Source organism: Sphaeramia orbicularis, chromosome 20 (assembly GCF_902148855.1).
Source record: "Sphaeramia orbicularis chromosome 20, fSphaOr1.1, whole genome shotgun sequence".
NCBI lineage: Eukaryota > Metazoa > Chordata > Actinopteri > Kurtiformes > Apogonidae > Sphaeramia > Sphaeramia orbicularis.
The window spans coordinates 32,448,479-32,463,028 of NC_043976.1; the positions used below are offsets into that span (position 1 = coordinate 32,448,479).

The following is a 14,550-nucleotide window of genomic DNA, read 5'->3' on the forward strand; positions in this document are numbered from 1 at the left end:
GTTACTAAATGTTTTGTGTATTTGTAGATCCACTGTGATTTATAAGTAATAATGTATATGTGTAAATGATAAACTGAAGAATAACATTGTTAAAATTACACTTTTTTTCAGTTTGTTCATATTATTCACATTGTTTGAAAGGATATTTTGTAGATGCAAACATTTTCATAATGTAATTTTACTTTTTTCACTCTAAAACATAAAGAAAAGTTTGGAGTTGACATTATTTATATATTATTATATTATTATTTTACTGGTTCGGCCCACTTCAGATCAAATTTAGCTGAATGTGGCCCCTGAACTAAAATGAGTTTGACACCCCTGCTCCAGCTGTTCTCTTATATATTCATGGGTTTAGTTGTTTTAGTTCCATATCAACCAACACAGTGGACACTTATGCATCATCTAATAAACTGACATTCATACCATTACTTTAACTTTGCTGTTGTTGATTGGTTCTTGAGTGGAAATCAATTATTTTTTTGCATATTATCTCCATGAAGTGAGTAATAACTAGTATTAGAATATGTTAAAATGTGAGAAAACATCAGATTAGCTGATTTAGCTGAGCATTTCACTGTTTTCATGTCACTTTATCATATCGGGTTTTAAATACATGTTTCTTTGCTTCAAGAATAAAATTCATGGTGTAGCTGAGTGGACATTTTTGTAACTCCATGAAAAACAGGTTGATTAAAAAAAAAAAAAAAAAAAATCAATCACATTGTTTGTTTGTTTTTTCATGCCTAAAGAGGAATAAAAACACTCAGGAAAAAAATCTTGATTAAGGTTCTCATAATTCATGCATGAAAGGGTTATAACAGGAATAAGAGACAGTTAAAACAAAAGCTAGAAACAGTCTGGACTAAAATTAAGAATTTAATGTTAAATCAATCAAGACGGTTAAAACTGTGAGTTGCAGTGCAGGTATTAGAACTGAAAAAACTCTCTAATCGAAGGAAACAAATGAGTCTTTAACCTTGATTTAAAAGAACTGACCTGCAGTTTTATTTGAATGAAAAAGTCAGTTTTTTCTTCAGTTTTCTCTGTTTTTGACAAAATAACCCTCAACTTTAATCTGAGCTTTAATGAACATCTACATGATCAGTGAATTAAATATACGAAAATACATGATTTTCACTGAAATAAACTCTGGAACTCTGGAAAAAAAAAAACTCAATCTCATTGTTTTTTTCATGCCAAAGGAGGAATAAAAACACTAAAAAAAAAAACAAAAACTCAACTATAAGGTTCTCATAATTCATGCATGAAAAGGGTTAATGAGCGTTGTGCAGATGTTTAGGATTTTGCTCTTTTCACTGTGAGTGTTAATGTGCGTTTTAGCTAAATGAGGACGCCATAGTTGTTCTGAAAGACAGGGGGGAGTGTGTTAGTGTGTGGGAAATATGCTTATTTGAATGAAAAAGTCAGTTTTTTCTTCAGTTTTCTCTGTTTTTGACAAAATAACCCTCAACTTTAATCTGAGCTTTAATGAACATCTACATGATCAGTGAATTAAATATACGAAAATACATGATTTTCACTGAAATAAACTCTGGAACTCTGGAAAAAAAAAAACTCAATCTCATTGTTTTTTTCATGCCAAAGGAGGAATAAAAACACTCAAAAAAAAAAAAAAAAACTCAACTATAAGGTTCTCATAATTCATGCATGAAAAGAGTTAATGAGCGTTGTGCAGATGTTTAGGATTTTGCTCTTTTCACTGTGAGTGTTAATGTGCGTTTTAGCTAAATGAGGACGCCATAGTTGTTCTGAAAGACAGGGGGGAGTGTGTTAGTGTGTGGGAAATATGCTTATTTGAATGAAAAAGTCAGTTTTTTCTTCAGTTTTCTCTGTTTTTGACAAAATAACCCTCAACTTTAATCTGAGCTTTAATGAACATCTACATGATCAGTGAATTAAATATACGAAAATACATGATTTTCACTGAAATAAACTCTGGAACTCTGGAAAAAAAAAAACTCAATCTCATTGTTTTTTTCATGCCAAAGGAGGAATAAAAACACTCAAAAAAAAAAAAAAAAACTCAACTATAAGGTTCTCATAATTCATGCATGAAAAGAGTTAATGAGCGTTGTGCAGATGTTTAGGATTTTGCTCTTTTCACTGTCAGTGTTAATGTGCGTTTTAGCTAAATGAGGACGCCATAGTTGTTCTGAAAGACAGGGGGGAGTGTGTTAGTGTGTGGGAAATATGCTTATTTGAATGAAAAAGTCAGTTTTTTCTTCGGTTTTCTCTGTTTTTGACAAAATAACCCTCAACTTTAATCTGAGTTTTAATGAACATCTACATGATCAGTGAATTAAATATACGAAAATACATGATTTTCACTGAAATAAACTCTGGAACTCTGGAAAAAAACAACTCAATCTCATTGTGTTTTTTCATGCCAAAGGAGGAATAAAAACACTCAAAAAAAAAAAAAAAACTCAACTATAAGGTTCTCATAATTCATGCATGAAAAGGGTTAATGAGCGTTGTGCAGATGTTTAGGATTTTGCTCTTTTCACTGTGAGTGTTAATGTGCGTTTTAGCTAAATGAGGACGCCATAGTTGTTCTGAAAGACAGGGGGGAGTGTGTTAGTGTGTGGGAAATATGCTTATTTGAATGAAAAAGTCAGTTTTTTCTTCAGTTTTCTCTGTTTTTGACAAAATAACCCTCAACTTTAATCTGAGCTTTAATGAACATCTACATGATCAGTGAATTAAATATACGAAAATACATGATTTTCACTGAAATAAACTCTGGAACTCTGGAAAAAAAAAACTCAATCTCATTGTTTTTTTCATGCCAAAGGAGGAATAAAAACACTCAAAAAAAAAAAAAAAAAACTCAACTATAAGGTTCTCATAATTCATGCATGAAAAGAGTTAATGAGCGTTGTGCAGATGTTTAGGATTTTGCTCTTTTCACTGTGAGTGTTAATGTGCGTTTTAGCTAAATGAGGACGCCATAGTTGTTCTGAAAGACAGGGGGGAGTGTGTTAGTGTGTGGGAAATATGCTTATTTGAATGAAAAAGTCAGTTTTTTCTTCAGTTTTCTCTGTTTTTGACAAAATAACCCTCAACTTTAATCTGAGCTTTAATGAACATCTACATGATCAGTGAATTAAATATACGAAAATACATGATTTTCACTGAAATAAACTCTGGAACTCTGGAAAAAAACAACTCAATCTCATTGTTTTTTTCATGCCAAAGGAGGAATAAAAACACTCAAAAAAAAAAAAAAAAAAACTCAACTATAAGGTTCTCATAATTCATGCATGAAAAGAGTTAATGAGCGTTGTGCAGATGTTTAGGATTTTGCTCTTTTCACTGTGAGTGTTAATGTGCGTTTTAGCTAAATGAGGACGCCATAGTTGTTCTGAAAGACAGGGGGGAGTGTGTTAGTGTGTGGGAAATATGCTTATTTGAATGAAAAAGTCAGTTTTTTCTTCAGTTTTCTCTGTTTTTGACAAAATAACCCTCAACTTTAATCTGAGCTTTAATGAACATCTACATGATCAGTGAATTAAATATACGAAAATACATGATTTTCACTGAAATAAACTCTGGAACTCTGGAAAAAAAAAACTCAATCTCATTGTTTTTTTCATGCCAAAGGAGGAATAAAAACACTCAAAAAAAAAAAAACAAAACTCAACTATAAGGTTCTCATAATTCATGCATGAAAAGGGTTAATGAGCGTTGTGCAGATGTTTAGGATTTTGCTCTTTTCACTGTGAGCGTTAATGTGCGTTTTAGCTAAATGAGGACGCCATAGTTGTTCTGAAAGACAGGGGGGAGTGTGTTAGTGTGTGGGAAATATGCTTATTTGAATGAAAAAGTCAGTTTTTTCTTCAGTTTTCTCTGTTTTTGACAAAATAACCCTCAACTTTAATCTGAGCTTTAATGAACATCTACATGATCAGTGAATTAAATATACGAAAATACATGATTTTCACTGAAATAAACTCTGGAACTCTGGAAAAAAAAAACTCAATCTCATTGTTTTTTTCATGCCAAAGGAGGAATAAAAACACTCAAAAAAAAAAAAAAAAAAAACTCAACTATAAGGTTCTCATAATTCATGCATGAAAAGAGTTAATGAGCGTTGTGCAGATGTTTAGGATTTTGCTCTTTTCACTGTGAGTGTTAATGTGCGTTTTAGCTAAATGAGGACGCCATAGTTGTTCTGAAAGACAGGGGGGAGTGTGTTAGTGTGTGGGAAATATGCTTCTTGCTTCGATAAAAATTTAAGGACGGAGAATGAGCTAAATTACCGTGCAACATAACCCAGACTCTCCTCTTTCTCCCTCCAGGGCTCCATCCAGCAGCTGGTTCTGAAGTCAGATCCCACGGCCCCAGATGACCAGTGTGAGGAGGATGATCCTTATGTGAGTGTGCGCACAAACACCACACACCCCCAAATTGAACCCAGAGATTCGGTGCAGTCAAACAGCATAACTACACCACCCTCTAGTGGTAGAACCAGTGTACTACAGGGGATTCAGAGCACAGGGCCCACAGCCAAAATGATGTCGACATACCTTCTGCGTGTTCTGCAGCTGGTTTTTAGTGCTTTGGACAGCTCAGTTCCTATGGAAGTCAATCTTATTGCTGTAGCATATTTTATAGAACTGACGGCTCTTTCTGGTTTCAATGAAATGTCAAAAAGAACTAAGCCAACACTGTTGAGGACTGTTTTTTCTGAGTTTAGCGTGAAAGGAGTTGAAGGGTCTGGAGGGACCTGAGTGGTATTCAACAGGTTTAAGGAAAACTGGCAGAAAGAGACCCAAAGAAATGTCTACGGTGTTATGGAATAGAATAGAATAGAATAGAATAGAATAGAATAGAATAGAATAGAATGTGAAAGTGTAGAATAGAATAGAATAGAATAGAATAGAATGTGAAAGTGTAGAATAGAATAGAATAGAATAGAATAGAATAGAATGTGAAAGTGTAGAATAGAATAGAATAGAATAGAATGTGAAAGTGTAGAATAGAATAGAATAGAATGTGAAAGTGTAGAATAGAATAGAATAGAATAGAATGTGAAAGTGTAGAATAGAATAGAATAGAATAGAATGTGAAAGTGTAGAGTAGAATAGAATAGAATAGAATAGAATGTGAAAGTGTAGAATAGAATAGAATAGAATAGAATAGAATAGAATGTGAAAGTGTAGAATAGAATAGAATAGAATAGAATGTGAAAGTGTAGAATAGAATAGAATAGAATAGAATGGAATGTGAAAGTGTAGAATAGAATAGAATAGAATGTGAAAGTGTAGAATAAAATAGAATAGAATAGAATAGAATGTGAAAGTGTAGAATAGAATAGAATAGAATGTGAAAGTGTAGAATAAAATAGAATAGAATAGAATAGAATAGAATGTGAAAGTGTAGAATAGAATAGAATAGAATAGAATAGAATGCAATAGTCTATAATGCACTTTCACATTCTATTCTATTCTATTCTACACTTTCACATTCTATTTTATTCTATTCTATTGCATTCTGTTCTATTCTATTCTATTGTATTGTATTCTACTGTTCTATTTTGTTGTATTCTATCTATTCTTTTCTATCTATTGCATTCTGTTCTATTCTATTATATCCTACACTCTACACATTCTACACAAAATAGAACAGTAGAATAGAATAGAATGTGAAAGTGTAGAATAGAATAGAATAGAATAGAATAGAATAGAATAGAATAGAATGTGAAAGTGTAGAATAGAATAGAAAGCAATAGAATAGAATAGAATAGAATAGAATGTGAAAGTGTAGAATAGAATAGAATAGAATAGAATGTGAAAGTGTAGAATAGAATAGAATAGAATAGAATAGAATGTGAAAGTGTAGAATAGAATAGAATAGAATAGAATAGAATAGAATGTGAAAGTGTAGAATAGAATAGAATAGAATGTGAAAGTGTAGAATAGAATAGAATAGAATAGAATGTGAAAGTGTAGAATAGAATAGAATAGAATAGAATAGAATAGAATAGAATAGAATGTGAAAGTGTAGAATAGAATAGAATAGAATAGAATAGAATAGAATAGAATAGAATGGAATGTGAAAGTGTAGAGTAGAATAGAATAGAATAGAATAGAATAGAATGTGAAAGTGTAGAATAGAATAGAATAGAATAGAATGTGAAAGTGTAGAATAGAATAGAATAGAATAGAATAGAATGTGAAAGTGTAGAATAGAATAGAATAGAATAGAATAGAATAGAATAGAATAGAATAGAATGGAATGTGAAAGTGTAGAATAGAATAGAATAGAATAGAATGTGAAAGTGTAGAATAAAATAGAATAGAATAGAATAGAATGTGAAAGTGTAGAATAGAATAGAATAGAATAGAATGTGAAAGTGTAGAATAAAATAGAATAGAATAGAATAGAATGTGAAAGTGTAGAATAGAATAGAATAGAATAGAATAGAATAGAATGCAATAGTCTATAATGCACTTTCACATTCTATTCTATTCTATTCTACACTTTCACATTCTATTTTATTCTATTCTATTGCATTCTGTTCTATTCTATTCTATTGTATTGTATTCTACTGTTCTATTTTGTTGTATTCTATCTATTCTTTTCTATCTATTGCATTCTGTTCTATTCTATTATATCCTACACTCTACACATTCTACACAAAATAGAACAGTAGAATAGAATAGAATGTGAAAGTGTAGAATAGAATAGAATAGAATAGAATAGAATAGAATAGAATGTGAAAGTGTAGAATAGAATAGAAAGCAATAGAATAGAATAGAATAGAATAGAATAGAATAGAATAGAATAGAATAGAATAGAATGTGAAAGTGTACAATAGAATAGAGTAGAATAGAATACAATGTGAAAGTGTACAATAGAATAGTAGAAGAGAAGAGAAGAGAAGAGAAGAGAAGAGAAGAGAAGAGAAGAGAAGAGAAGAGAAGAGAAGAGAAGAGAAGAGAAGAGAAGAGAAGAGAAGAGAAGAGAAAAGAAAAATCAGATTACTTTATTGTCATTCAGGCAAATTACATCAAAGATGCGCTGCAGAATGAAATAACGATGCAGGTCAACATTAAAAACACATATAGTTAAAAAAAAAAAAAAAAAAACACCTGAGATTAAATGACTTATAAGATACTGGTGAGGTAGTGTAATAAATAACTAAATATAAAATGAAAGAATAAATATGTACAGAATAGAATAGAATAGAATAGAATAGAATAGAATAGAAGCAGTAGCAGTATTTGCAAACACCATTGCTACAGAAAAAAGAATACAGTGAATATAAAATTACAAAAACTAAAAAAAAAGTTAAGAAAATATAACCAAAAAAAAATTACAATTTAACAAAGTGCCATAAGAATAGAGCTTAGTAGAATAAAAAAAAAAAAAAAAAGATTCCAAAGTTTATTGGCCATTTGTGCATATACATATAGGAATTCCTGTGCGGTCATTTCACAGAGTCAGATAATAAATACTAGAAAGAACATTCTATAAAAAAAATTCTATAAAAAGCCACGTACATCTATAAATATTTATATAAAAAAGTGCATAAAAACTGACCCAGGAGACAATAAAATAAAATAAATAAATACACTGCAAGGAAGTAGTCAGTTAATAAACGAGCTCATATATACATATATATATATATATATATATATATATATATATAGACATACATACATGCACATACATACATATACACACATATATATACATGTACACATAGACACATACTTTACACAGGACAAATTAAACCTTGTAACTAATACTAATACATCAGTGAAAGAACATTTAATGGTGTTGATGTTGTGACTCCTTCTTCTCTGCTCTCATATCTATGTCCAGGCCTCAGGATATGGAAGTGGTGATGATGCATATGACGACCTTGAGGGAATGGATGAAGTGAAGAAGACTGTGGAGGAGAGAGAGTACATGGTGAGTGTATGAATGCACACACAATGTCCACGGTTTTCTTTTTTTGCCGGCTGGACTCGGACCAAAAGCAACAGTTCTTATCTTTACAGGCCTGGTAGAGGCTGGAACATGGCCTTATGAGTTGATCTCTGCCCGCTCTGCGCTTTTAGAAAAAAGAAAGTGAGGACAGAGTAATCCTCCGACGTTAGCTAACTCTGATACTATGGGGCGTCTCGTAGCCAGGCCGTAAATTAGAGGTAGGCCGATATATATCAGCCAACCGATATACAGATTTTTTTCAGTGTCGGCCATCGGTCTTAATTTTTTTTTTTTTTTTTTAAGCCGATATTTTATCAGTAGTAAAAATATTATAAGATATTTGATCAGGCAGCTGTTTGGGCAGCACTTGACGGTCAGTAAATGTTAATGTGTATGTGTATATGTATGTGTATTAATAATTTCATTTATTTTGCTGCATAAAAATCTTAATTATTTGAGTGTTTCAATTGCATTTTACGGTCAATGTGCTTAAAAAAAAAAAAAAATCGGCTTGAAATATCAACCATCAGCTTACCAAATTTTTAAAAAATTCACATTGGCCTTAGAAAAACCCATATCGGTCGACTTCTATCGTAAATATATGAAGTTTTTGTTTAAAGGGGCTGTATGTTTACTGTATTTTTACTTTGAAATATAAAAAAATGACCTAAAATTATCATTAAGGGTGAGTAGAAAATGAGTTCTAAATTTCTTTGTGAGAAAGTGACCAGATGGGATGAGAACCAAAAAGAATAATGACTAACAAATGAGATATTGAATGAGAAATTGTTTTTATTTTAGTTCCAAACTCCAAATTTTTAACAATATTAAACCTGTTACCAAATGTTTGTAATGCACATGTACAAATGATAAATTGAGGCATTTAAGTGTTAAAATTGCGCATATTTTTCTCACAAAATTTCTTTTTTTTTGAGGTTATTCACATGTTTTTTTGTGAAAGGATAGTTTGTAAATGTAAATAATTATCTGCATAATTTCTTTTTTTTTTTTTTTTTTAATTTTAATGTTCTGAACTAAAATGAGTCTGACACCCCTGTTCTAAATCGTATAGACTGCACCTTTAGAAAGCAACGTATAAAATTTAGGAGGATGTATATGCAGAAATAAAATACAGAATTCATAATAATGTTTTTAAAATATCAGTCATTGTGTTTTGTTTTGTTTTGTTTTGTTTTGTTTTGTTTTGTTTTGTTTTTAACGTAGACTGAACCTTTTCTATCCACAGAAGAAAAGCATACACTGTTGTTTCTACAGTAGCTCCTCTTTAAACCCCTTCTCCTTTTTTACATTTTATAGCATTTGGCGTCCTGTCTTAAGGTAGATTTTTACTTTTTAACTGTGTTTGAGTGAGGACCAGACAGAACAAACATTGGCTTTTTCCAATAGGATTTTAAGTGGTTGCAATCTGCAGATTCAACACTAGATGCCACTACATGTTAGAAACTAAAATCTTAGAAAAGCATACAGTCACAGAAAAAATCAAAAGTCATCTAAAACAATGGTTTTGCAATCAAGTACTAACTCCTGTGTGTATCATATGACTAAAACAGACAGAAAAGAAAACATGGAATGCCTAAAAGCACTGTTTTTGTCAGTACAATGCCATAGATATTGATGGAAGAACTGAAGTGATTTTGGTTATTATCAAGAAAAACATGGAAAATGGATAGATATCAGCTTTTAAATTAAACCATAAAGACCCAGTGCAACTACTGTGGCAATTTTCTCTATATTTAACTTTTCTTAAGTGATTTATCACCATTTATTATAATATTATCCTCTGTATTTAGCATTTTTTCAGTAAAAATTATAGAATTTCCTATATTATTGTACTGATCATGTAGATGCTCGTAAAAGCTCAGATTAAAGTTAAGGGTTGTTATATCAGAAAGAGAAAACAAACTGAAGAAAAAGTGACATTTTCAGTAAAAATCTGTCATTAACTGAACATAAAAACAGGTGTCTCCATCCACTGTCATTGATCCAACTCCATGGGTTTTACTGATGAATCAATGTTGTAGAAGATGCCGGTGTTTCCATGGTAACTACAGAGCCTCTGAATGTCCAAATGGGTCATATCTGATGACCATGAAAAGATGACAAACTGTATTTTACACCAATTATTTACATGTATTGATAGGATTAGTGGATCAACAGCTATTAGACAGTTTACATCAGTACATTACATCGCCGGTGGATGTTTGGGCCTTTATGGGTTAAAGTCTTATGAGCTATTTTTGTTATCACTATATTTGTCCGAACAAAAATAAAAATATTAGACCATCAAAAGTCATCAAAAATAATGGTTTTGCAATCAAGTACTAACTCCTGTGTGTATCATGTGACTAGAACAGACACAAAAGAAAACATGGAATGCCTAAAAGCACTGTTTTTGTCAGTACAATGCCATAGATATTGATGGAAGAACTGAAGTGATTTTAGTTATTATCAAGAAAAACATGGAAAATGGATAGATATCAGCTTTTAAATTAAACCATAAAGACCCAGTGCAACTACTGTGGCAATTTTCTCTATATTTAACTTTTCTTAAGTGATTTATCACCATTTATTATAATATTATCCTTTGTATTTTGCATTTTTTCAGTAAAAAATTACAGAATTTCCTATATTATTGTACTGATCATGTAGATGTTCATAAAAGCTCAGATTAAAGTTAAGGGTTGTTATATCAGAAAGAGAAAAAAAACTGAAGAAAAAGTGACATTTTCAGTAAAAATCTGTCATTAACTGAACATAAAAACAGGTGTCTCCATCCACTGTCATTGATCGAACTCCATGGGTATTACTGGTGAATCAATGTTGTAGAAGATGACGGTGTTTCCACGGTAACTACAGAGCCTCTGAATGTCCAAATGGGTCATATCTGATGACCATGAAAAGATGAATATCTGTATTTTACACCAATTATTTACATGTATTGATAGGATTAGTGGATCAACAGCTATTAGACAGTTTACATCAGTACATTACATCGCCGGTGGATGTTTGGGCCTTTATGGGTTAAAGTCTTATGAGCTATTTTTGTTGTTATCATTATATTTGTCCAAACTAACAAACAAAAAAAAATATTAGACCATCAAAAGTCATCTAAAATAATGGTTGTGCAATCAAATACTAACTCCTGTGTGTATCGTGTGACTAGAACAGACAGAAAGGAAAACATGGAATGCCTAAAAGCACTGTTTTTGTCAGTACAATGCCATAGATATTAATGGAAGAACTGAAGTGATTTTGGTTATTATCAAGAAAACACAAAAAATGGATAGATATCAGCTTTTAAATTAAACCATAAAGACCCAGTGCAACTACTGTGGCAATTTTCTCTATATTTAACTTTTCTTAAGTGATTTATCACCATTTATTATAATATTATCCTCTGTATTTAGCATGTTTTCAGTAAAAATTATAGAATTTCCTATATTATTGTACTGATCATGTAGATGTTCATAAAAGCTCAGATTAAAGTTAAGGGTTGTTATATCAGAAAGAGAAAAAAAAACTGAAGAAAAAGTGACATTTTCAGTAAAAATCTGTCATTAACTGAACATAAAAACAGGTGTCTCCATCCACTGTCATTGATCCAACTCCATGGGTTTTACTGATGAATCACTGTTGTAGAAGATGCCGGTGTTTCCACGGTAACTACAGAGCCTCTGAATGTCCAAATGGGTCATATCTGATGACCATGAAAAGATGAATATCTGTATTTTACACCAATTATTTACATGTATTGATAGGATTAGTGGATCAACAACTATTAGACAGTTTACATCAGTACATTACATCGCCGGTGGATGTTTGGGCCTTTATGGGTTAAAGTCTTATGAGCTATTTTTGTTGTTATCATTATATTTGTCCAAACAAAAAAAACAAACAAACAAACAAACAAAAAAATTATTAGACCATCAAAAGTCATCAAAAACAATGGTTATGCAATTAAGTACTAACTTTTGTGTGTATCATGTGACATTGCACTTTACCAACTTATTTAGTTATTTATCCCATTTCTTTGCTTTATGTATTATTATTGCAACTTCAAATTTTTTAAATTTTTACATTTTTTTAAATTTTATGTTCTTATCCTGGTTTTATCCCAGATAGTTTTTATTTTACCCTTTCTGGTTTTTATTGTGTTTTTATTGCATCTTGTTTTTATTTATTTTATTCTTTTACCTATCAATGCTGCTATACCGATGAATGGTGAAACACTGAGCACTTTTTGTCCTGTCTGTAAGCGTGATCAAGCGCCTGTCTTGCATGTTCAATGTATGTGTTGTTGTAATGCCAAGGCAATCACCTAGACTGCAAAACAAATCTACCTACAGGTATAAATAAAGTAACCTTGACCTTGACCTTGATCATGTGACTAAAACCGACAGAAAAGAAAACACGGAATGTCTAAAAGCACTGTTTTTGTCAGTACAATGCCATAGATATTGATGGAAGAACTGAAGTGATTTTAGTTATTATCAAGAAAACATGGAAAATGGATAGATATCAGCTCTGAAATTAAACTCTTATGAGCTATTTTTGTTGTTATCATTATATTTGTCCAAACAAATGTACCTTTAGTTGTACCAGGCATTAAAATGAACAAGAAATTGAAGAAAACAAAGGTGGTCTAATAATTTTTTCCGCGACTGTCATCTAATATCTTGGAAAAATGCATAGTTTGTTATGAGACAGAGGTGATAGTGCATGTAATTTCCTGGAGTCTCCACCGTCTGACTGCTTGTTGACCTTCCATCCAAGAAGTAGATTAAATAAATGACCATTTGCCCAGATTAAATACACAAAAGCAGACCATCCATTTCCTTTCTTTGTGCTGAACTAAGCCCATTTGGTTTGACTATTCTTCACTGATGCTCAGGGAATTCTTTCACAAACTCATCTGTGTCTTATGTTATAACTGGGATCGTAGTAGTTATGGAAGCGTGAGCTCTTTTTATGACAGTTTGAAGCGGGTCTTTGAAATATTTTTTCTTTAGCATCGTGAGGCTGTCAGCAACTTAATAAATCCCAGATCAGAGGTTTTTCAGTGAGGAAAAGATTTATTCAGGGATGCATTGGTTGCAAATTCGGCACTCATGCTGGTACCAGTTTAACCCATAAAGACCCAAACAGGCAGCAAGCAAAAGCATCTACTGATATAAAATGTTTAATAACTTCTGATCTATTAATTCTATCAATACATGTAAATAATTGGTGTAAAATATAGTTTGTCATCTTTTCACGGTCATCAGATATGACCCATCTGGACGTTCAGAGGCTCCAGAAACACCGTCATCTTCTACAACATTGATTCACCAGTAAAACCAATGAAGTCTGAGCAATGACAGTGGATGGACACACTGGGTTTATGTTCAGTAAATGATATATTATGATGAAAATGTCACCTTTTTTTGCAAGGCACAGCAAATTTATTTATATATCGCCATTCATACACAAGGCAATTCAAAGTGCTTTACAAAGGCATGAAATTATATTAAAATTATAGAGAATAAAGCATTAAACAAAAAGGAACGTGCAGAAAAGATAAAAAAAAAAATAATAATAATAAAGAAGCCAATTAAAACAGGAATAAGAGACAGTTAAAACAAAAGCTAGAAACAGTCTGGACTAAAGTTAAGAATTTAATGTTAAATCAATCAAGACAGTTAAAATTGTGAGTTGCAGTGCAGGTATTAGAACTGAAAAAACTCTTTAATCGAAGGAAACAAATGAGTCTTTAACCTTGAATTAAAACACAGGTGTCAAACATGCGGCCCGGGGGCCAAATCTGGCCCGCCAAAGGTTCCATTCCAGCCCGCAGGATGAAAGAGCAAAAATTCACCTAACAGTCAAGGCTGTCAAAATCATTTTGGTTCAGGTTCCACAGGTACAGACCAATGTGATCTCCAGTAAAAATAACAACACAATAACCCATAAATAATGACAACAACAGATTTTCTTTGTGAAAAATTATGTGGAAAAAATTTAAGTGAAAAAAATAAGATTACACTGCGAAAATATTTACATTTACAAAACTATTTTTTCCACAATAAAACGCAAATAAATACATAAATAAAAACAAAGATGAACAACCCGAAATGTGCAATTTTAACAATATTCAGCCTGTTACTAAATGTTTTGGTGCATTTATGGATCCACTGTCATCTGGAGTTGTGTTAATAATAAGAGATGGATTATTGTAGAAATTGTTCAAATTTTAGTTCCAAACTTTTCCTGAATTTTAACAATATTCTGCCTGTTACCAAATGTTTATGTAACATTGTGTGTAATGCACATGTATAAATAATAAGTCGAGGCATAATACAGGGTGTCCCATAAGTCTCCATACATAGGAGACATAATACATATGGTTCTAACATGTATTTCTTTATATTTCTTCTTTATAGTTCTTCAGCAGTGGAGGACACACACTGAAATGTGTTCCCGACAAAATGGCAGTCATATAGAGCATATTATATAAATAAAAATGGTTTATGTCAAGAAACGTTTATTTTTCCTATGTATGGAGACTTATGGGACACCCTGTATTGT

The 14,550-nt window shown here is 31.5% G+C and overlaps 1 protein-coding gene across 2 annotated transcripts in view; it reads left to right on the forward strand.

The window, feature by feature from the left end:
• The window catches only part of LOC115411568 (collagen alpha-1(XVIII) chain-like), a 192,055-nt gene that overhangs the window by 139,259 nt on the left and 38,246 nt on the right, over positions 1–14,550 (forward strand). For both annotated transcript variants that reach the window (XM_030123758.1, XM_030123759.1), the window contains exons 6-7: positions 4,326–4,400; positions 7,858–7,947. In XM_030123758.1, coding sequence (XP_029979618.1) covers positions 4,326–4,400; positions 7,858–7,947 — 165 coding nt within the window. The remainder of the gene's footprint in view (positions 1–4,325; positions 4,401–7,857; positions 7,948–14,550) is intronic.